The sequence below is a fragment of the Carcharodon carcharias genome, chromosome 31 (assembly GCF_017639515.1).
Source record: "Carcharodon carcharias isolate sCarCar2 chromosome 31, sCarCar2.pri, whole genome shotgun sequence".
Classification (NCBI taxonomy): domain Eukaryota; kingdom Metazoa; phylum Chordata; class Chondrichthyes; order Lamniformes; family Lamnidae; genus Carcharodon; species Carcharodon carcharias.
In genome coordinates this window covers 20,595,722-20,618,042 of record NC_054497.1, presented here as the reverse complement: position 1 = coordinate 20,618,042, position 22,321 = coordinate 20,595,722, and the positions used below count along the sequence as shown (strand labels likewise).

Here is a 22,321-nt window from a genome sequence, read left to right as displayed (position 1 = left end):
AGATGAGGGGGCCAGTGGTTAAAGTGGAGGAGCTGAGTTAACAGGACGGTAACTTTTGACTTTTGTTTTTCCAGTTCAGAAGCATGGCGGGACCCAGTTGAAGTTGACAATAACATTACAGGACTACGGGAAAGCCTTGTTTAAACCAATGAAGTAAGTGAAACTGAGAACAGGCCCATTAGGCTGAAGCTGGAAAGAGGCTGAGGCCTTGTGACCAGGGGGAGTGGCCACTGATGGACCCTGGCAGGACCCAGACCGGACCACATCTCTCACCCACCACCCATCATCCAGGCCAGTGTGTCACTGAGAGTGCAGACATGTCTGAATAACCAGGAGATCCCTGTGCCTGACAGTACAGAAAGGATGAGTTGGGTTGCCCCAGGGTCAGGTTCCTGGCTCCCAATGTGGAGCTGTCGGCCTGAGGAGAGCATCATTACCAGACTGACCTGAACCAACAAGTCCCATCCACCTGCTCCCTTTCTGGCTCAGCGCCAGTCTCTCTCTGTCTCTCTTTCTCTCTCTATCTCTGTCTCTCTCTCTCATTCTCCCTCTTTCTTTGACTGTCAGTGCCAGTCTCTCTCTCTTTCACTGGCTCTGAGTGCCAGTCTCTCTCTCTCTCGCTCTCTCTCTCTCTTTCTTTGACTGTCAGTGCCAGTCTCTCTCTCTCTCTATCTCTATCTCTCCCCCTCTGACTCCCAGTGCTAATCTCTCTCTCTCATTCTCTCTTGTTCTTTGACTCTCAGTGCCAGTCTCTCTCTCTCTCCCTTTGATTGTCAGTGCCAGTGTCTCTCTCTCTCTCCCTCCCTCTCTCTCTCTCTCCATCTGACTCTTAGTGCCAGTCTCTCTCTCTCACTCCCACTGACTCTTAGTACCAGTCTCTCTCTCTCTTTCTCTCTCTCTGGACCTCAGTGCCAGTCTCTCTCTCGCTTTCTCTCTATCTGACTCTCAATGCCAGTCTCACTATCTCTCTCTCTCTCTCTCTCATTCTCTCTCTTTCTTTGACTGTCAGTGCCAGTCTCTCTCTCCCTCTCTCTGGCTCTCAGTGTTGGTCTCCCACTCTGTGACTCTCAGTGCTGGTCTCACTCTCTCTCACTCTCTCTCTGACTCTCCATGCTGGTGTCTCTCTCTCTGGCTCCCACTGCCAGTCTCTCTCTTTCTTTGACTCTCAGTGCCAGTCTCTCTCTCTCTCTGGCTCCCAGTGCCAGTCTCTTTCTCTTTCACCGACTTTGAGTGCCAGTCTCTCTTTCTTTCTCTCTCATTCTCTCTTTCTTTAACTCTCACTGCCATTCTTGCTCTCTCTCTGTCTTTCAGTGCCATTCTCTCTCTCCCTCTCTCTCTCTCTCTCTGACTCTTATTTCCAGCCTCTTTCTCTCTCTCTCTCTCTGGCTCTCAGTGCTAGTTTCTCTCTCTCTGGCTCTCAGAGCTAGTGTCTCTGGATTTTTATGCCCGTTGTTTCATTAGGTAATTACCTTTGGTGCTTTCAGACAGACACGGGATGAGGAAACATCTATCGACCTTTTCTACTTTTCTGACTTTGAACGTCACAATGCGGAGATAGCTGCCTTTCACTTGGATCGGTGAGTGTTCGATATCCGGAGAGAGGGGGGCTAATCAAAAGCTTTCTGAAAATCTATACCACACTCACGTATTGAACTTCTGTGACTGAGAGGCAGGTGGGCAGCAACTGACCAGAGGTTCACAGGCTGTGGAGGAGGTCAAGCTGGATAAAGTGGGCCAGGGTTTTGAGCCATGCGGAATGCAGTGGTTCCTGCTTGGACTGGAGGGAAGTATAGAGAGTGTCTCCTTGGTATTGGAGACACTGATATTTTTGATATGACCTGGACTTGGGTACACAGGGCCTAATATCAAAGTTTGCCAATGACTCGATACTCAGAGAAGCAACGGTGAGGAGATAAGTTACAGACTTCACGTGGTGAAACAAGCAGATATGTGGCGGACAGAATTTAAAACAGAGAAGTGTGAAGTGATGCACTTTACTTTTAAGAACGGGGAGAGACAAATATAAAATGAAGAACACTATTCTAAAGGGGTGCAGGATCAGAGAGAGAGAGCTGGGAGGGGGTGTGGGTATTGGCACAATTCGTTGAAGGTGACGGGACAGGTTGAGAAGGCTCTTTAAGTAAAAGCCCACGAGATCCATTAACTTCATAAATCGAGTCTTTAATTACAAAAGCAATGTGGCTTTGTTAAAGCTTTGGGCCTTGGTTGGGATATTGTATTCAATTCTGGGCACCATGCTTTCAGCAGGGGAGATGTATTACACTGGGGTATTAGGGTGAGGGTGGGGTTTAGGGATATTGGGGTGAGGGTGGGGAGGTTTAGAGGTATTGGGGTGAGGGTGGGGAAGTTTAAGGGTATAGGGGTGAGGGTGGGGAGGTTTTGGGGGATTGGAGTGAGGGTGGAGGAGGTTTAGGGGTATTGGGGTGAGGATGGGATGGTTTAGGGGTATCAGGGTGAGGGTGGGGATGTTTAGGGGTATTGGGGTGAGGGTGGGGTTTAGGGGTATTGGGGTGAGGGTGGGGAGGTTTAGGGGTATTGGGGTGAGGGTGGGGAGGTTTAGGGGTATCGGGATGAGGATGGGGATGTTTGGGGTATTGGGGTGAGTGTGGAGAAGGTTTAGGGGTATCAGGGTGAGGGTGGGGAGGTTTTGGGGTATTAGGGTGAGTGTGGAGGAGGTTTAGGGGTATCAGGGTGAGGGTGGAGGTGGTTTAGGGGTATTGGGGTGAGGGTGGAGGAGGTTTAGGGGTATTGGGGTGAGGGTAGGGTTTAGGGGTATTGGGGTGAGGGTGGGGAGGTTTTGGGGGTATTGGGGTGAGGGTGGGGATGTTTGGGATATCAGGGTGATTATGGAGGAGGTATAGGGGTATCGAGGTGAGGGTAGGGAGGTTTTGGGGTATTTGGGTGAGGATGGGGATGTTTAAGGGTACTGGGATGAGGATGGCAGAGGTTTAGGAGTATTGACGTGAGGGTGGGGTGGTATAGGGATATTGGGGTGAGGGTGGGGAGCTTGAGGGGTATTGGGGTCAGGGTGGCGGACATTTAGGGGTATTGGGGTGAGGGCGGGGGAGGTTTAGGGGTATTGGGATGAGGGTGGCGGAGGTTTAGGTGTATTGGGGTGAGGGTGGCAGAGGTTTAGGGATTTTGGGGTGAGATTGGGGAGATTTAGGGGTATTGGGGTGAGGGCGGGGAAGGATTTGGGGTATTGGGGTGAGGGTGGGGAGGTTTAGGGATATTGAGGTGAGGGTGGAATGGTTTAGGGGTATTGGGGTGAGGGTGGGGAGGTTTGGGGTATTGGATGAGCGTGGGGATATTTAGGGGTATTGGGGTGAGAGCGGGGAGGTTTTGGTTTATTGGGGTGAGGGTGGGGAGGTTTAGGAGTATTGGGATGAGGGTGGGGTGGTGTAGGGGTATTGGGGTGATGGCGGGGGAGGTTTATGGGTATTGGGGTGAGGGTTAGGAGGTTTGGGGTATTGAGATGAGGGTGGAATGGTTTAGGGGTATTGGGGTGAAGGTGGGGAGGTTTGGGGTATTGGATGAGCGTGCGGATATTTAGGGGTATTGGGGTGAGGGTGGGGGAGGTTTTGGGGTATTGGGGTGAGGGGTAGGAGGTTTAGGGGTATTGGGGTGAGGGTGGGGAGGTTTAGGGGTATTGGGGTGAGGGTGGGGGAGGTTTAGGGGTATTGGGGGTGAGGGCTGGGCTGGTTTAGGTGTATTAGGGTGAGTGTGGGGAGGTTTAGGGGTATTGGAGAGGGGCTTGGGGTGGGTGATGGGATATTGGGATGGGGAGTGGAGGAGAGTTAGAGCTATTGGGGTGGGGTGTGGGGGCAGAGCTATTAGGGTGGGGTGAGGGTGTGGGGCTATTGGGGTGGGGTGTGGATCTCGGGCTATTGAGGTGGGGTGTGGGGATAGGGCTATTGGGGTGGGGTGTGGGGGTAGGGCTATTGGGGTGGGGTGTGGGGGTAGGATTATTGGAGTGGGGTGTGGGGGTAGGGTTATTGGAGTGGGGTGTGGGGGTAGGGTTATTGGTTTGGGGTGTGGGGGTAGGGCTATTGGAGTGGGGTGTGGGGGTAAGGTTATTGGAGTGGGGTGTGGGGGTAGGGTTATTGGAGAGGGGTGTGGGGGTAGGGTTATTGGAGTGGGGTGTGGGGGTAGGGTTATTGGTTTGGGGTGTGGGAGTTGGGCTATTGGAGTTGGGGTGTGGGGGTAGGGTTATTGGAGTGGGGTGTGGGGGTAGGGCTATTGGAGTGGGGTGTGGGGGTAGGGTTATTGGAGTGGGGTGTGGGGGTAGGGCTATTGGAGTGGGGTGTGGGGGTAGGGCTATTGGAGTGGGGTGTGGGGGTAGGGTTATTGGTTTGGGGTGTGGGAGTTGGGCTATTGGAGTTGGGGTGTGGGCTGTTGTGAGTTAATCTGCAATGTTTGTGTTTGGAAGAATTTTAGGTTTCCGACGAATTCCCCCAGTCTCTGGTCGTCAGGTTAACCTGGTGACAGAGATTAGAGACCAGCTGAGTGACAGACACCTGGAGAGGACATTCTTCATCTCCCCAGGTAACAGGGCAGAGGAGTGAGAGACAACAGGACAGGAGACAGAGAGGGAGGGAGGGAGGAGGCACGGGGTTGGGGGGAGGTGGCACGGGGCTGGGTCGGAGAGGGGGTGGACGCACAGAGAGATGAGGAGGCAGGCCTAGGTGGGGGGTGGGGCGTGCAGAGGGACACTAGATAACAGCTGGAGGAAGGGGTGAGTCACTGGGAGTGAGGTAGAGACATGAGGGTGTGGGTGTAGCAGTTGGAAGGGGGAAAGAGACGCAATGGGGGTGGGGGGTTAAACACAAGGGAGGAGGGGTTAGAGATATTGGGAGGGAGGTAGAGAGACAGGGAGGAGACAGAGACTCTAAGAGGGGGTTAGAGAGAAGGAAGGGAGGGGTGCAGAGATATTGGGAGGAGGGTAGAGAATTGGGGGAGCAGGATAGAGACAAGGGGAGAGGGGTAGAGACCTGTCTGGGAAAATGGAAGTTAACAGTTGTCTTTCTCTCTCAGCAAACAATGTTTGTTTCTATGGCGACTGCTCCTATTACTGTAACATGGAGCATCCTCTGTGTGGAAAACCTCAGTTAATGGAGGGATCCATGGCCGCCTATCTGCCTGATGTTAAATTGGCCAAGCGACAGTCCTGGAGGAACCCCTGGAGGCGGTCATACCACAAGAGCAAGAAAGCAAAGTGAGTGCAACCTCTGTACCCCAAAATCACCCACCGCACCCCCAGCCAACCCTCTATACACCAGGCCACACCTCCTGCATCCCAAACTACCCCTCTCCACTCTGGAACCATATTCTCCACCCAAAAACTAGATAACAGCTGGAGGAAGGGGTGAGTCACTGACCCCCCCCCCTGACCCCCCCCAAACCAACCCCCTGTACACCAGACCTCATTACAGCCTTGGTTCAAACATGGACAAAAGAGCTGAACTCCAGAGGTGAGGCGAGAGTGACTGCCCTTGACATCAAGGCAGCATTTGACTGAGTGTGGCATCAAGGAGCCCAAGCAAAACTGGAGTCAGTGGGAATCAGGGGGAAAATTCTCCGCTGGTTGGATTCATACCGAGCACAGAGGAAGATGGTTGTGGTTGTTGGAGGTCAGTCATCTCAGCTCCAGGACATCACTGCAGGAGTTCCTCAGGGTAGTGTCCTAGGCCCAACCATCTTAAGCTGCTTCATCAATGACCTTCTTTCCACCATAAGGTCAGAAGTGGGGATGATCGCTGATTTGCACAATGTTCAGCAGCATTCATGACTCCTCAGATACTGAAGCAGTCCATGTCCAAATGCAGCAAGACCTGGACAATATCCAGGCTTGGGCTGACAAGTGGCAAATAACATTCGCACCACACAATTGTCAGGCAATGACCATCTTCAACAAGAGAGATTTGAACCATCACCCCTTGGCATTCAATGGCATTACCATCACTGAATCCCCCACTAACAACTGGGAATTGTTTAACCAGAAGTTGAACTGGACCAGCCATATAGACACAGTGGCTACAAGAACAGGTCAGAGGCTAGGAATCTTGCAGTGAGTAACTCACCTCCTGACTCCCCAAAACCTGTCCGCCATCTACAAGGCACCAATCAGGAGTATGATGGAAAACTTTCTGCTTACCTGGATGGGTGCAGCTCTAACAACACTCAAGAAGCTTGACACCATCCAGGACAAAGCAGCCCGCTTAATTGGCACCCATCCAAAAACATTCACTCCCTCCATCACCAACACACAGTGCCAGCAGCGTGTACCATCTACAAGATGCACTGCATCAACTCACCAAGGCTCCTTAGGCAGCACCTTCCAAACCCGCAACTGTGACCACCTAGAAGGACAAGGGCAGCAGACGCATGGGAACACCACCACCTGGAAGATCTTCCCAAGCCACTCACCATCCTGACTTGGAAATATATCGACATTCCTTCACCATTGCTGGGTCAAAATCCTGAAACTCCCTCCCTAGCAGCACTGTGGGTGTACCTACACCACATGGACTGCATAGGTTCAAGGAGGCAGCTCACCACCACCTTCTCAAGGGCAAATAGGGATGGGCAATAAACGTTGGCTTAGCCAGTGATGGACGGCCACATCCTGTAAATGAATTAAACATAATAAAACGACTACCCCTATATCCCAAACACCCCTCTGCACCCCGGAAACACACTCCTCACCTAAAACCACCCCCTGTACCCCAATACCAATCCCTTGTACCCCAAATCACCCTCTGCACCCCAGAACCATACCCTTCACCCAAAACCAACCCCTGCGCCCCAAAGTCATCCCCTGTACCTCAAAACCGACCTCCTATGCACCAGACCATCACTGGTACCCAAAACAACAACAGCCCCCCTGTACCCCACAAGCATTATACCCTACCCCAAAACAACTCCACTGCCCCCAAAAGACAAAGACCCCCGTTACCCCCAAACCACCCCACTGTACCCCAGGACACCAACACTCCCTGTACCCCAAATCACCAACACCCAACTTTATCACCTCACCCTCCCCACCTCTCCTATCCCCACCTCTCCCTCCCCACCCTTCCTCACCTGCCTCTCCCTCCTGTGCCTTTCCCTCCCCCCTCCCCACTCTTCCCCTTCCCCACTTCTCCCTCCCTCCCCGCCTCTTCCTCCCCCACCACACCTCCCACTAACCCTCACGTGCCTCTACCTCACCCTCCCTGCTCCCTCACCCCGCCCCCTCCCTCGCACTCTCATCAGTTCTCACTCTGTATTTCAGGTGGGAGATAGACCCCAGCTACTGTGATCAAATTAAGAAAACCCCACCATACAAGACTGGAACCCGGCTGCTCGATGTGATAGACATGACCATCCTGGACTTTTTGATGGGTGAGTGTATATGGGCGGGAGGGAATTGGGAGGGGCATGTCTTTGGGGGCGGGTGGAGATGACTCTGCATGTGGGGTGTGTCATCAGGGGGGTGTGTCTGTGTGTGGGGGGTGGGCGTGAGCTTATGTCGGGGTGATGTGTCTGAGGTGGGGGTGAGTTTGTGTGGAGGGGGTGAGTTTGCGTGGGGGTGTGTCTGTGAGGTAGGGCTGTGTCTGCGTGGGGGGTGTGAGTTTGCATGGTGGAGGTGAGTTTGTGTGGGGGTGTCTCTCAGAGGTGGAGGTGAGTTTGCGTGAGGGGGTGAGTTTGAGTGAGGGGGTGAGTTTGTGTGGAGGGGGTGAGTTTGTGTGAGGGGCTGAGTTTGTGTGGGGGGGTGAGTTTGTGTGGAGGGGGTGAGTTTGTGTGAGGGGGTGAGTTTGTGTGGAGGGGGTGAGTTTATGTCGAGGGGGTGAGTTTGTGTGAGGGGGTGAGTTTGTGCGGAAGGGGTGAGTTTGTGTGAGGGGGTGAGTTTGTGTGGGGGGGTGAGTTTGTGTGGGGGGGTGAGTTTGTGTGAGGGGGTGAGTTTGTGTGGAGGAGGTGAGTTTGTGTGGAGGGGGTGAGTTTGTGTGAGGGGGTGAGTTTGTGCGGAGGGGGTGAGTTTGTGTGAGGGGGTGAGTTTGTGTGGAGGGGGTGAGTTTGTGTGAGGGGGTGAGTTTGTGTGGGGGGTGAGTTTACGTGAGGGGGTGAGTTTGTGTGGGAGGTGAGTTTGTGTGGGGGGTGAGTTTGCGTGAAGGGGTGAGTTTGTGTGGGGGGTGAGTTTGTGTGGAGGGGGTGAGTTTGCGTGGGGGGTGAGTTTGTGTGGAGGGGGTGAGTTTGCCTGAGGGGTTGAGTTTGTGTGGGGGGGGGGTGAGTTTGCGTGAGGGGGTGAGTTTGAGTGGGGGGGGTAAGTTTGTGTGAGGGGGTGAGTTTGTGTGAGGGGGTGAGTTTGTGTGGAGGGGGTGAGTTTGTGTGAGGGGCTGAGTTTGTGTGGGGGGGTGAGTTTGTGTGGAGGGGGTGAGTTTGTGTGAGGGGGTGAGTTTGTGTGGAGGGGGTGAGTTTATGTCGAGGGGGTGAGTTTGTGTGAGGGGGTGAGTTTGTGCGGGGGGGTGAGTTTGTGTGAGGGGGTGAGTTTGTGTGGGGGGGTGAGTTTGTGTGGGGGGGTGAGTTTGTGTGAGGGGGTGAGTTTGTGTGGAGGAGGTGAGTTTGTGTGGAGGGGGTGAGTTTGTGTGAGGGGGTGAGTTTGTGCGGAGGGGGTGAGTTTGTGTGAGGGGGTGAGTTTGTGTGGAGGGGGTGAGTTTGTGTGAGGGGGTGAGTTTGTGTGGGGGGTGAGTTTACGTGAGGGGGTGAGTTTGTGTGGGAGGTGAGTTTGTGTGGGGGGTGAGTTTGCGTGAAGGGGTGAGTTTGTGTGGGGGGTGAGTTTGTGTGGGGGGTGAGTTTGTGTGGGGAGGTGAGTTTGCGTGAGGGGGTGAGTTTGTGTGGGGGGGGGTGAGTTTGCGTGAAGGGGTGAGTTTGTGTGAGGGGGTGAGTTTGTGTCGAGGGGGTGAGTTTGTGTGGGGGGTGAGTTTGTGTGGGGTGGGTGAGTTTGCGTGAAGGGGTGAGTTTGTGTGAGGGAGTGAGTTTGTGTGGGGGGGGTGAGTTTGTGTGGGGGTGAGTTTGTGATGGGGGGGTGAGTTTGCCTGAGGGGGTGAGTTTGTGTGGAGGGGCTGTATCTGTGTGTTGGGGGGGGTGAGTTTGTGTCGGGGGGTGAGTTTCCGTGAGGGGGTGAGTTTGTGTGGGGGGGTGAGTTTGCGTGAGGGGGTGAGTTTGTGTGGGGGGTGAGTTTGTGTGGAGGGGGTGTGTTTGTGTGAGGGGGTGAGTTTGTGTGGGCGGGCTGTATCTGTGCGGGGGGGTGAGTTTGTATGGGGGGTGAGTTTGTGTTGGGGGGGTGAGTTTGTATGGGGATGAGTTTGCTTGGGGGGGGTGAGTTTGCATGGGGGTGTCTCTGTGAGGTGGAGGTGAGTATGTGAGGTGGAGGTGAGTTGGCGTGAGGGGGTGAGTTTGTGTGAGGGGGTGAGTTTGCGTGGGGGTTGAGTTTGTGTGGGGGGTGGCGAGTTTGCGTGAAGGGGTGAGTTTGTGTGAGGGGGTGAGTTTGTGTCGAGGAGGTGAGTTTGCGTGAGGGGGTGAGTTTGTGTGGGGGGGGGTGAGTTTGCGTGAAGGGGTGAGTTTGTGTGAGGGGGTGAGTTTGTGTCGAGGGGGTGAGTTTGTGTGGGGGGTGAGTTTGTGTGGGGTGGGTGAGTTTGCGTGAAGGGGTGAGTTTGTGTGAGGGAGTGAGTTTGTGTGGGGGGGGTGAGTTTGTGTAGGGGGGTGAGTTTGTGGGGGGGGGGGTGAGTTTGCCTGAGGGGGTGAGTTTGTGTGGAGGGGCTGTATCTGTGTGTTGGGGGGGGTGAGTTTGTGTCGGGGGGTGAGTTTCCGTGAGGGGGTGAGTTTGTGTGGGGGGGTGAGTTTGCGTGAGGGGGTGAGTTTGTGTGGGGGGTGAGTTTGTGTGGAGGGGGTGAGTTTGTGTGAGGGGGGTGAGTTTGTGTGGGCGGGCTGTATCTGTGCGGGGGGGTGAGTTTGTATGGGGGGTGAGTTTGTGTTGGGGGGGTGAGTTTGTATGGGGGTGAGTTTGCTTGGGGGGGGTGAGTTTGCATGGGGGTGTCTCTGTGAGGTGGAGGTGAGTTTGTGAGGTGGAGGTGAGTTTGCGTGATGGGGTGAGGTTGTGTGAGGGGGTGAGTTTGCGAGGGGGTTGAGTTTGTGTGGGGGGGGGTGAGTTGGCGTGAGGGGGTGAGTTTGTGTGAGGGGGTGAGTTTGTGTGAGGGGGTGAGTTTGCATGAGGGGGTGAGTTTGTGTGGGGGGTGAATTTGAGTGGGGGGGTGAGTTTGTGTCGGGGGTGACTTTGTGTGGGGGGTGAGTTTGTGTGGGGGGTGAGTTTGTGTGAAGGGGTGAGTTTGTGTGAGGGGGTGAGTTTGTGTGGAGGGGCTGTATCTATGTGTTTGGGGGTTGAGTTTGTGTCAGGGGGTGAGTTTGCGTGAGGGGTTGAGTTTGCGTGAGGGGGTGAGTTTGTGTCGGGGGGTGAGTTTGCGTGAGGGGGTGAGTTTGCGTGAGGGGGTGAGTTTGCGTGAGGGGGCGAGTTTGCGTGGGGGGTGAGTTTGTGTGGGGGGTGAGTTTGTGTGGGGGGTGAGTTTGCGTGAGGGGGTGAGTTTGTGTGGGGGGGGTGAGTTGCGTGAGGGGGTGAGTTTGCGTGAGGGGGTGAGTTTGCGTGAGGGGGTGAGTTTGTGTGGGGGGTGAGTTTGTGTGAGGGGGTGAGTTTGCGTGAGGGGGCGAGTTTGCGTGGGGGGTGAGTTTGTGTGGGGGGTGAGTTTGTGTGGGGGGTGAGTTTGTGTGAGGGGGTGAGTTTGCGTGAGGGGGTGAGTTTGTGTGGGGGGGGTGAGTTGCGTGAGGGGGTGAGTTTGCGTGAGGGGGTGAGTTTGTGTGGGGGGGGTGAGTTTGCGTGAGGAGGTGAGTTTGTGTGGGGGGTGAGTTTGTGTGGGGGGGCTAAGTTTGCGTGAGGGGGTGAGTTTGTGTGGGGGGTGAGTTTGCGTGAGGGGGTGAGTTTGTGTGGGGGGGTGAGTTTGCATGAGGAGATGAGTTTGTGTGGAGGGGCTGTATCTGTGTGTTTGGGGGGGTGAGTTTGTGTCGGGGGTAAGTTTGCGTGAGGGGTTGAGTTTGTGTGAGGGGGTGAGTTTGTGTGGGGGGGTGAGTTTGTGTGGGGGAGTGAGTTTGTGTGGGGGAGTGAGTTTGCGTGAGGGGGTGAGTTTGCGTGAGGGGGTGAGTTTGTGTGGGGGGGTGAGTTTGTGTGGGGGGTGAGTTTGTGTGGGGGGGGGGTGAGTTTGCGTGGAGGTGTGAGTTTGCGTGAGGGGGTGAGTTTGTGTGGGGGGGGGTGAGTTTGCATGAGGGGATGAATTTGTGTGGAGGGGCTGTATCTGTGTGTTGGAGGGGGTGAGTTTGTGTCGGGGGGTGAGTTTGCGTGAGGGGATGAGTTTGTGTGGGGGTTGAGTTTGCGTGAGGGGGTGAGTTTGTGTGGGGGGTGAGTTTGCGTGAGGGGGTGAGTTTGTGTGGGGGGTGAGTTTGTGTGGGGGGTGAGTTTGCGTGAGGGGGCGAGTTTGCGTGGGGGGTGAGTTTGTGTGGGGGGTGAGTTCGTGTGGGGGGTGAGTTTGTGTGAAGGGGTGAGTTTGTGTGGGGGGTGAGTTTGTGTGGGGGGGTGAGTTTGTGTGGGGGGTGAGTTTGCGTCGAGGGGGTGAGTTTGTGTGAGGGGGTGAGTTTGCGTGAGGGGGTGAGTTTGCGTGGGGGGGTGAGTTTGTGTTGGGGGGTGAGTTTGTGTGAGGGGGTGAGTTTGCGTGACGGGGTGAGTTTGTGTGGGGGGGGTGAGTTGCGTGAGGGGGTGAGTTTGCGTGAGGGGGTGAGTTTGTGTGGGGGGGGTGAGTTTGCGTGAGGAGGTGAGTTTGTGTGGGGGGTGAGTTTGTGTGGGGGGGCTAAGTTTGCGTGAGGGGGTGAGTTTGTGTGGGGGGTGAGTTTGCGTGAGGGGGTGAGTTTGCTTGAGGGGGTGAGTTTGTGTGGGGGGTGAGTTTGTGTGGGGGGGGGTGAGTTTGCGTGGAGGTGTGAGTTTGCGTGAGGGGGTGAGTTTGTGTGGAGGGGCTGTATCTGTGTGTTGGAGGGGGTGAGTTTGTGTCGGGGGGTGAGTTTGCGTGAGGGGATGAGTTTGTGTGGGGGTTGAGTTTGCGTGAGGGGGTGAGTTTGTGTGGGGGGTGAGTTTGCGTGAAGGGGTGAGTTTGTGTGGGGGGGGTGAGTTTGCAAGAGGGGGTGAGTTTGTGTGGGGGGTGAGTTTACGTGAGGGGGTGAGTTTGTGTGGGGGGTGAGTTTGTGTGGGGGGTGAGTTTACGTGAGGGGGTGAGTTTGTGTGGGGGGTGAGTTTGTGTGGGGGGTGAGTTTGCGTGAAGGGGTGAGTTTGTGTGGGGGCTGAGTTTGTGTGGAGGGGGTGAGTTTGCGTGGGGGGTGAGTTTGTGTGGGGGCTGAGTTTGTGTGGAGGGGGTGAGTTTGCGTGGGGGGTGAGTTTGTGTGGAGTTGGTGAGTTTGCCTGAGGGGGTGAGTTTGTGTGGGGGGGTGAGTTTGCCTGAGGGGATGAGTTTGTGTGGAGGGGCTGTATCTGTGTGTTGGGGGGAGTGAGTTTGTGTCAGGGGGTGAGTTAGCGTGAGGGGGTGAGTTTGTGTCGAGGGGGTGAGTTTGTGTGGGGGGTGAGTTTGTGTGGGGGGGGGGGGTGAGTTTGCGTGAAGGGGTGAGTTTGTGTGAGGGGGTGAGTTTGTGTGGGGGGGGGTGAGTTTGTGTGGGGGGGTGAGTTTGTGTGGGAGGGTGAGTTTGCGTGAGGGGGTGAGTTTGTGTGGAGGGGCTGTATCTGTGTGTTGGGGGGGTGAGTTTGTGTCGGGGGGTGAGTTTCCGTGAGGGGGTGAGTTTGTGCGGGGGGGTGAGTTTGCGTGAGGGGGTGAGTTTGTGTAGGGGGTGAGTTTGTGTGGGGGGTGAGTTTGTGTGGGGTGGGTGAGTTTGCGTGAAGGGGTGAGTTTGTGTGGGGGGGTGAGTTTGTGAGAGGGGGTGAGTTTGCGTGAGGGGGTGAGTTTGTGTGGAGGGGGTGAGTTTGTGTGGGGGGTGAGTTTGTGTGGGGTGGGTGAGTTTGCGTGAAGGGGTGAGTTTGTGTGGGGGGGTGAGTTTGTGAGAGGGGGTGAGTTTGTGTGGGGGGTGAGTTTGTGTGGGGTGGGTGAGTTTGTGTGGGGGTGAGTTTGTGTGGGGGGGGTGAGTTTGTGTGGGAAGGGTGAGTTTGCGTGAAGGGGTGAGTTTGTGTGAGGGGGTGAGTTTGTGTCGAGGGGGTGAGTTTGCATGAGGGGGTGAGTTTGTGTCGAGGGGGTGAGTTTGTGTGGGGCGTGAGTTTGTGTGGGGTGGGTGAGTTTGCGTGAAGGCGTGAGTTTGTGTGAGGGAGTGAGTTTGTGTGGGGGGGGTGAGTTTGTGTAGGGGGTGAGTTTGTGTGGGGGGGTGAGTTTGCGTGAGGGGGTGAGTTTGTGTGGAGGGGCTGTATCTGTGTGTTGGGGGGGGTGAGTTTGTGTGGGGGGGTGAGTTTGTGTGGGGGGTGAGTTTGTGTGGGGGGTGAGTTTGTGTCGAGGGGGTGAGTTTGCGTGAGGGGGTGAGTTTGTGTCGAGGGGGTGAGTTTGTGTGGGGGGTGAGTTTGTGTGGGGTGGGTGAGTTTGCGTGAAGGGGTGAGTTTGTGTGGGGGGGTGAGTTTGTGAGAGGGGGTGAGTTTGTGTGGGGGGTGAGTTTGTGTGGGGTGGGTGAGTTTGTGTGGGGGTGAGTTTGTGTGGGGGGGGTGAGTTTGTGTGGGGGGGGTGAGTTTGCGTGAAGGGGTGAGTTTGTGTGAGGGGGTGAGTTTGTGTCGAGGGGGTGAGTTTGCGTGAGGGGGTGAGTTTGTGTCGAGGGGGTGAGTTTGTGTGGGGGGGGTGAGTTTGTGTGGAGGGGCTGTATCTGTGTGTTGGGGGGGGTGAGTTTGTGTCGGGGGGTGAGTTTGTGTGGGGGGTGAGTTTGTGTGGGGGGGTGAGTTTGCGTGAGGGGGTGAGTTTGTGTGGGGGGTGAGTTTGTGTTTTGGGGGTGAGTTTGTGTGGGGGGTGAGTTTGTGTGGGGGGGGGTGAGTTTGTGTGGGGGTCAGTTTGTGTGGGGGGGGGGGTGAGTTTGTGTGAAGGGGTGAATTTGTGTGGGGGATGAGTTTGTGTGGAGGGGCTGTGTCTGTGTGTTGGGGGGGTGAGTTTGTGTGGGGGGGTGAGTTTGCGTGAGGGGGTGAGTTTGTGTCGGAGGGTGAGTTTGTGTGGGGCGGTGAGTTTGCGTGAGGGGGTGAGTTTGTGTGGAGGGGCTGTGTCTGTGTGTTGGGGGGTGAGTTTGTGTCGGGGGGTGAGTTTGCGTGAGGGGGTGAGTTTGTGTGGGGGTGGGTACGTTTGTGTGGGGGGGTGAGTTTGTGTGGGGGGGTGAGTTTGTGTGGGGGGGTGAGTTTGTGTGGGGGGGTGAGTTTGTGTGGGGTGGTAAGTTTGTGTGGGGGGGTAAGTTTGTGTGGGGGGCTGAGTTTGTGTGGGGGGGTGAGTTTGTGTGGGGTTGTGAGTTTGTGTGTGGGGTTGTGAGTTTGTGTGGGGGGGGGTGAGTTTGTGTGGAGGGGCTGTGTCTGTGTGTTGGGGGGGGTAAGTTTGTGTGGGGGGTGAGTTTGTGTGGGGTGGGTTAGTTTGTGTGGGGGGGTGAGTTTGTGTGGGGGGGTGAGTTTGTGTGGGGGGGGTAAGTTTGTGTTGGGGGGTGAGTTTGTGTGGGGGGGAAAGTTTGTGTGGGGGGGTATGTTTGTGTTGGGGGCTGAGTTTGTGTGGGGGGGTGAGTTTGTGTGGGGTTGTGAGTTTGTGTGTGGCGTTGTGAGTTTGTGTGGGGGGGGTGAGTTTGTGTGGAGGGGCTGTGTCTCTGTGTTGCGGGGGGTAAGTTTCTGTGGGGGGGTGAGTTTGTGTGGGTGGGGGTTAGTTTGTGTGGGGGGGTGAGTTTGTGTGGGGGAGTGAGTTTGTGTGGTGGGGGGTAAGTTTGTGTGGGGGGGTGAGTTTGTGTGGGGGGGTGAGCTTGTGTGAGGGGGTGAGTTTGTCTGGGGGGGGTAAGTTTGTGTTGGGGGGTGAGTTTGTGTGGAGGGTGAGTTTGTGTGGGGGGTGAGTTTGTGTGGGGGGTGAATTTGTGTCGGGGGGTGAGTTTGTGTGGGAGGTGAGTTTGTGTGGGGTTGTGAGTTTGTGTGGGGGGGCTGTGTCTGTGTGTTGGGGGGGTGAGTTTGTGTGGGGGGGTGAGTTTGTGTGTGGGGTTGTGAGTTTGTGTGGGGTTGTGAGTTTGTGTGGGGGGGCTGTGTCTGTGTGTTGGGGGGGTGAGTTTGTGTGGGGGGGTGAGTTTGTGTGGGGGGTGAGTTTGTGTGGGGTTGTGAGTTTGTGTGTGGGGGGGTGAGTTTGTGTGGAGGGGCTGTGTCTGCATTGGGAGGGTGAGTCTACACGAGTGAGGGCAATTGGGGCTGCCATTGTCTTCAGACCCGACCACAAACTTTGGTTCCTCACCTACCAACTTCATCCCTGTCCCTGGCAGCTGCCTGGGATTGGACCAGACTGCAGCCCCCGGCTCTGACTCCAAATCCAGCTGCCAGTGACTTCTCCCCCAACATCCAGCAGCCAGTGACCCACCCCCAACATCCAGCAGCCAGTGACCCACCCCCAACATCCAGCAGCCAGTGACCCACCCCCAACACCCAGCTGCCAGTGACTCCTCCCCTGCCACCAACACCCAGCAGCCAGTGACCCCCCCCACCAACATCCAGCAACCAGTGACCCCGTCCCCCGCCACCAACACCCAGTAGCTAGTGACCCCCCCAACATCTACCAACCAGCACCATCCCAACACCCAGAGCAAGTGACCCTCCCAACACCCAGAGCCAGTAACCCCCCGACATCCAGAACCAGTGCCCCCCCACCCCACAACATCCAGAGCCAGTGACCCCCACCAACATCCAGAGCCAGTGACCCCCACCAACATCCAGAGCCAGTGTCAGATTTTGGGCAGAATATAAAGAACAGCAGAGAATGACTAAAAGGTTAATCAGGAGAAAGAAATGAGAGTATGAGAGGAAGCTAGCTAGAAATGAAAAAACGGGTAGCAAGAGTTTCTACAGGTATTTAAAACAGAAAAGAGTAAGTAAAGTGAGTGTTGGTCCTCTCTAGAGTGACACTGGGGAGTTAATAGTAGATAATAAGGAAATGGCAGAAGAAATGAACAAATATTTTGCTTCTGTCTTCACTATAGAGGATACAAAAAAAATTCCAGTAATAGCTGCAAATCAGGAGGTGACCGGGAGAGAGGAACTTGGTGAAATTGAAATCACTAGGGAAACAGTACCGAGCAAATTGATGGAGCTGTAGGCTGGCAAGTCTCCGGGTCCTGATGGACTACATCCTAGTGTCTTAAAAGAGGTGGCTAATGAGGTGGTTGATGCATTGGTATTAATTTTCCAAAATTCACTAGATTCCGGAAAGGTTCCATCGGATTGGAAAGTAGCAAATATAACCCCTCTACAAGAAGGGAGGGAGGCAGAAAACAGGAAACTATAGGCCAGTTAGCTTGACATCTGTCGTGGGGAAGTTATTAGAATTGATCATTGAGGAGGTTATAGCTGGGCACTTAGAAGAGCTCAAGGCAATTGGGAAGAGTCAGCGTCATGTTTATCCAATTTATTGGAGTTTTTTGAAGGAGTAACATGCACAGTAGATAAAGGGGAGCCTGTAGATGTGCTGTACTTGGGTTTCCAGAAGGCATTTGATAAGGTGCCACATCCAGGATTATTATGGAAAATAAAAGCTCATGGTGTAGTGGGTAACATATTAACATGGATAGAAGATTGGTTGGCCGGCAGAAAGCAGAGAGTATGCATAAATGGGTCTTTTTCTGATTGGCAGGATGTGATGAGTGGAGTCCCACAGGGGTCTGTACTGGGCCCTCAACTTTTTACAATTTACATCAATGACTTGGATGAGGGGAGTGAAGACATGGTAGCTAAATTTGCAAATGACACAAAGATAGGTAGGAAAGTATATTGTGAGGAGGTTGCAGATGGATATAGATAGGTTGAGTGAGTGGACAAAGATCTGGCAAATGGAGTTTAATGTGGGAAAATGTGAAGTTGTTCACTTTGGCAGGATGAACGAAAAAGCAGAGTATGACTTAAATGGAGAACTGCTGCATAATTCTGAGGTGCAGAGGGATCTGGGTGTTCTAGTACATGAGTCACGAAAAGTTAGTATACAGGTACAGCAAGTAATTAAGAAGGTTAATGGAATGTTATCCTTTATTACGAGAGGGATTGAACATAAAAGTAAGGATGTTATGCTTCAGTTATGCAGGGCATTGGTGAGACTGCACCTTGAATATTGTGTGCAGTTTAGATCTCCTTATTTAAGGAAGGATGTAAATGTGTTGGAGGTGGTTCAGAGGAGGTTTACTAGATTGATACCTGGAATGAGTGGGTTGTCTTATGTGGAAAGTTTGGACAGACTGGGCTTGTTTCCACTGGAGTTTAGGAGAGTGAGGGGTTATTTGATTGAAGTATATAAGATCCTGAATGGCCTTGACAAGGTGGACATGGAAATGATGTTTCCTCTTGTGGGTGAGTCCAGAACTAGTGGGCACTGTTTTAAAATCAGGGGCCGCCCTTTTAGGACAGAGATGAGGAGAAATTTTTTTTCTCAGAGTGTTGTCCGACTTTGGAACTCTCTGCCTCAGACGGTGGTGGAGGTGGGGGTCACTGAATATTTTTAAGGCAGAGGTAGATAGATTCTTGTTAGGCAAGGGGATCAAAGGTTATCAGGGTTAGATGGGAATGTAGAAATTGAAACACAAGAAGATCAGCCATGATCTAGTTGAATGGTGGAGCAGGCTTGAGGGGCCGAATGGTCTACTCCTGTTCCTATTTCTTATGTTCTTATGACCTCTCCCCCCACAACATCCAGCAGCCAGTGACCCCGCCTAACATCCAGCAGCAAGTGACCTCCCCTAATATCCAGCAGCCAGTGACCTCCCCTAACCTCCAGCAGCCAGTGACCCCCTAACATCCAGCAGCCAGTGACCTCCCCTAATATCCAGCAGCCAGTGACCCCGCCTAACATCCAGCAGCAAGTGACCTCCCCTAATATCCAGCAGCCAGTGACCCCGCCTAACATCCAGCAGCCAGTGACCTCCCCTAACCTCCAGCAGCCAGTGACCTCCCCTAACTTCCAGCAGCCAGTGACCTCCCCTAACTTCCAGCAGCCAGTGACCTCCCCTAACATCCAGCAGCCAGTGACCTCCCCTAATATCCAGCAGCCAGTGACCTCCCCTAACATCCAGCAGCCAGTGACCTCCCCTAACTTCCAGCAGCCAGTGACCTCCCCTAACCTCCAGCAGCCAGTGACCTCCCCTAATATCCAGCAGCCAGTGACCTCCCCTAACATCCAGCAGCCAGTGACCTCCCCTAATATCCAGCAGCCAGTGACCTCCCCTAACATCCAGCAGCCAGACCTCCCCTAACTTCCAGCAGCCAGTGACCTCCCCTAACCTCCAGCAGCCAGTGACCTCCCCTAACTTCCAGCAGCCAGTGACCCCGCCTAACATCCAGCAGCCAGTGACCCCGCCTAACATCCAGCAGCCAGTGACCCCGCCTAACATCCAGCAGCAAGTGACCTCCCCTAATATCCAGCAGCCAGTGACCCCGCCTAACATCCAGCAGCCAGTGACCTCCCCTAACCTCCAGCAGCCAGTGACCTCCCCTAACTTCCAGCAGCCAGTGACCTCCCCTAACTTCCAGCAGCCAGTGACCTCCCCTAACATCCAGCAGCCAGTGACCTCCCCTAATAGCCAGCAGCCAGTGACCTCCCCTAACATCCAGCAGCCAGTGACCTCCCCTAACTTCCAGCAGCCAGTGACCTCCCCTAACCTCCAGCAGCCAGTGACCTCCCCTAATATCCAGCAGCCAGTGACCTCCCCTAACATCCAGCAGCCAGTGACCTCCCCTAATATCCAGCAGCCAGTGACCTCCCCTAACATCCAGCAGCCAGACCTCCCCTAACTTCCAGCAGCCAGTGACCTCCCCTAACCTCCAGCAGCCAGTGACCTCCCCTAACTTCCAGCAGCCAGTGACCCCACCTAACATCCAGCAGCCAGTGACCCCGCCTAACATCCAGCAGCCAGTGACCCCACCTAACATCCAGCAGCCAGTGACCCCGCCTAACATCCAGCAGCCAGTGACCCCGCCTAACATCCAGCAGCCAGTGACCCCCACCTAACATCCAGCAGCCAGTGACCCCGCCTAACATCCAGCAGCCAGTGACCCCGCCTAACATCCAACAGCCAGTGACCCCGCCTAACATCCAGCAGCCAGTGACCCCGCCTAACATCCAGCAGCTAGTGACCCCGCCTAACATCCAACAGCCAGTGACCCCACCTAACATCCAGCAGCCAGTGACCCCGCCTAACATCCAGCAGCCAGTGACCCCTCCTAACATCCAACAGCCGGTAACCCTACCTAACATCCAGCAGCCAGTGACCCCGCCTAACATCCAGCAGCCAGTGACCTCCCCTAAATTCCAGCAGCCAGTGACCCCGCCTAACATCCAGCAGCCAGTAACCCTACCTAACATCCAGCAGCCAGTGACCTCCCATAACCTCCAGCAGCCAGTGATCCTGCCTAACATCCAGTGACCCCACCTATCATCCAGCAGCCAGTGCCCTCCCCTAACATCCAGCAGCCAGTGACCTCCCCTAACCTCCAGCAGCCAGTGATCCCCCTAACTTCCAGCAGCCAGTGACCTCCCCTAACCTCCAGCAGCCAGTGATCCTGCCTAACATCCAGTGACCCCACCTATCATCCAGCAGCCAGTGCCCTCCCCTAACATCCAGCAGCCAGTGACCTCCCCTAACCTCCAGCAGCCAGTGATCCCCCTAACATCCAGCAGCCAGTGATCCCCCTAACATCCAGCAGCCAGTGACCTCCCATAACCTCCCAGCAGCCAGTGATCCCCCTAACTTCCAGCAGCCAGTGACCTCCCCTAACCTCCAGCAGCCAGTGATCCCCCGAACATCCAGCAGCCAGTGATCCCCCTAACATCCAGCAGCCAGTGACCTCCCATAACCTCCCAGCAGCCAGTGACCCCACCTAACATCCAGCAGCTAGTGACCCCCTAACCTCCAGCAGCCAGTGACCTCCCCTAACCTCCAGCAGCCAGTGACCCTACCTAACATCCACAGCCAGTCACCTCCCCTAACCTCCAGCAGCCAGTGACCTCCCCTAACCTCCAGCAGCCAGTGACCCCACCTAACATCCAGCAGCCAGTGACCTCCCATAACCTCCAGCAGCCAGTGACCTCCCCTAACCTCCAGTAGCCAGTGACCTCCCCTAACATCCAGCAGCCAATGACCTCCCCTAACCTCCAGCAGCCAGTGATCCTGCCTAACATCCAGTGACCCCACCTATCATCCAGCAGCCAGTGCCCTCCCCTAACCTCCAGCAGCCAGTGACCTCCCCTAACATCCAGCAGCCAGTGACCTCCCCTAACCTCCAGCAGCCAGTGATCCCCCTAACATCCAGCAGCCAGTGACCCCCTAACCTCCAGCAGCCAGTGACCCCCTAACATCCAGCAGCCAGTGACCTCCCCTAACCTCCAGCAGCCAGTGATCCCCCTAACATCCAGCAGCCAGTGATCCCCCTAATATCCAGCAGCCAGTGACCTCCCATAACCTCCCAGCAGCCAGTGACCCCACCTAACATCCAGCAGCCAGTGACCCCCTAACCTCCAGCAGCCAGTGACCTCCCCTAACCTCCAGCAGCCAGTGACCTCCCCTAACCTCCAGCAGCCAGTGACCTCCCCTAACCTCCAGCAGCCAGTGACCTCCCCTAACCTCCAGCAGCCAGTGACCCCACCTAACATCCAGCAGCCAGTGAGCCCACCTAACATCCAGCAGCCAGTGACCTCCCCTAACCTCCAGCAGCCAGTGACCCCCACCCCTCCCACAACATCCAGCAGCCAGTGACCTCCACCTCTTCCACAACATCCTCTAGCCAGTAACCACCCTTGCCCCGGAACATTCAGTAGGCAGGTCTCCCTGATGGGGCCTCGACCCCATTCAGAGGATGCCCAGCTCCATCCCGAGCCGGAATATAAAAAGCCTCACTGCACGGCTGCCGATCGAATGCAACGATAAGAGCTACTGCCACCCTGATGTTGTCCTTTAAAAACTGCCCAGGCTCCAATCCTGCCCCCCCACACCCCCACCGTCTCTGTGTGTTTACCAAAAAATTCCCTGAGTGGTGAATGAGATACTTCTCCATTTGACCCTCAGTTCCCATTCAGGACTAACTGCTCTCCTGGTCTCTGTGTCCTTTCTGTAGGCAACATGGACCGACATCATTTTGAAACATTCCAGAAATTTAAGAATGAGAGCTTTATCCTTCACTTAGACAATGGCCGAGGGTGAGTAACAGGAGAAAACCCTAAGTATTGCCCGGATCAGACAGTCCCACTGTGTGTCTCTCTGAGACCCTGGTCACTCAGTAATAAATGGATACGGCTAAGTACTGAAATGCAGGGTTCGGTAATACAACATAGGGTTCAGTAATAAAACACAGGCTTGGTAATAAAATGCAAGGCTCAGTAATAAAACACAGGCTTAGTAATAAAACGCAGAGCTCTGTAATAAAACACAGGACTCAGTAATAAACTAAAGTGTTTGCTAATAAAACACAGGGCTCTGTAATGAAATGCAGAGCTCAGTAATAAAACACAGGCCTCAGTAATAAAACATGGGGTTCAGCAATGAAATGCATGGTTCAGTAGGGTTACAGTGAGCTCACAGGCTATGGGCCAAGCGCTGGAAAATGGGATCAGTGCAGTCAGATCTTTGTTGACCAGCATGGACACGATAGGCCGAATGGCCTCCTTTTGTGCTGTAAACGTCCAAGTGTCCATCAGTGGCAGGAGCAAGAGCAGCCCTGGGCAAAAACAGTGCGGAGAGAGAGTGAATAAAGAGTGAGAGAGAGAGAGAGTGAATAAAGAGCAGGAGAGAAACAGACAGTGAATAAAGAGCGGGAGAGAGAGAGAGAATAAAGAGCGGGAGAGAGAGTGAATAAAGAGCGGGAGCGAGAGAGAGAATAAAGAGCGGGAGAGAGAGAATAAAGAGTGGGAGCGAGAGAGAGAATAAAGACCGGGAGAGAGAGAGAGTGCATAAAGAGTGGGAGAGAGAAAGTGAATAAAGAGCTGGATAGAGAGAGAGAGAGTGAATAACGAGTGGGAGA

General features: G+C 54.8%; 1 protein-coding gene across 2 annotated transcripts in view; it reads left to right on the top strand.

The window, feature by feature from the left end:
• LOC121271720 (extracellular serine/threonine protein kinase FAM20C-like) overlaps positions 1–22,321 on the top strand; it is a 189,074-nt gene that overhangs the window by 153,446 nt on the left and 13,307 nt on the right. For both annotated transcript variants that reach the window (XM_041177906.1, XM_041177907.1), the window contains exons 4-9: positions 75–153; positions 1,485–1,577; positions 4,451–4,566; positions 5,056–5,236; positions 7,295–7,404; positions 21,419–21,500. In XM_041177906.1, coding sequence (XP_041033840.1) covers positions 75–153; positions 1,485–1,577; positions 4,451–4,566; positions 5,056–5,236; positions 7,295–7,404; positions 21,419–21,500 — 661 coding nt within the window. The remainder of the gene's footprint in view (positions 1–74; positions 154–1,484; positions 1,578–4,450; positions 4,567–5,055; positions 5,237–7,294; positions 7,405–21,418; positions 21,501–22,321) is intronic.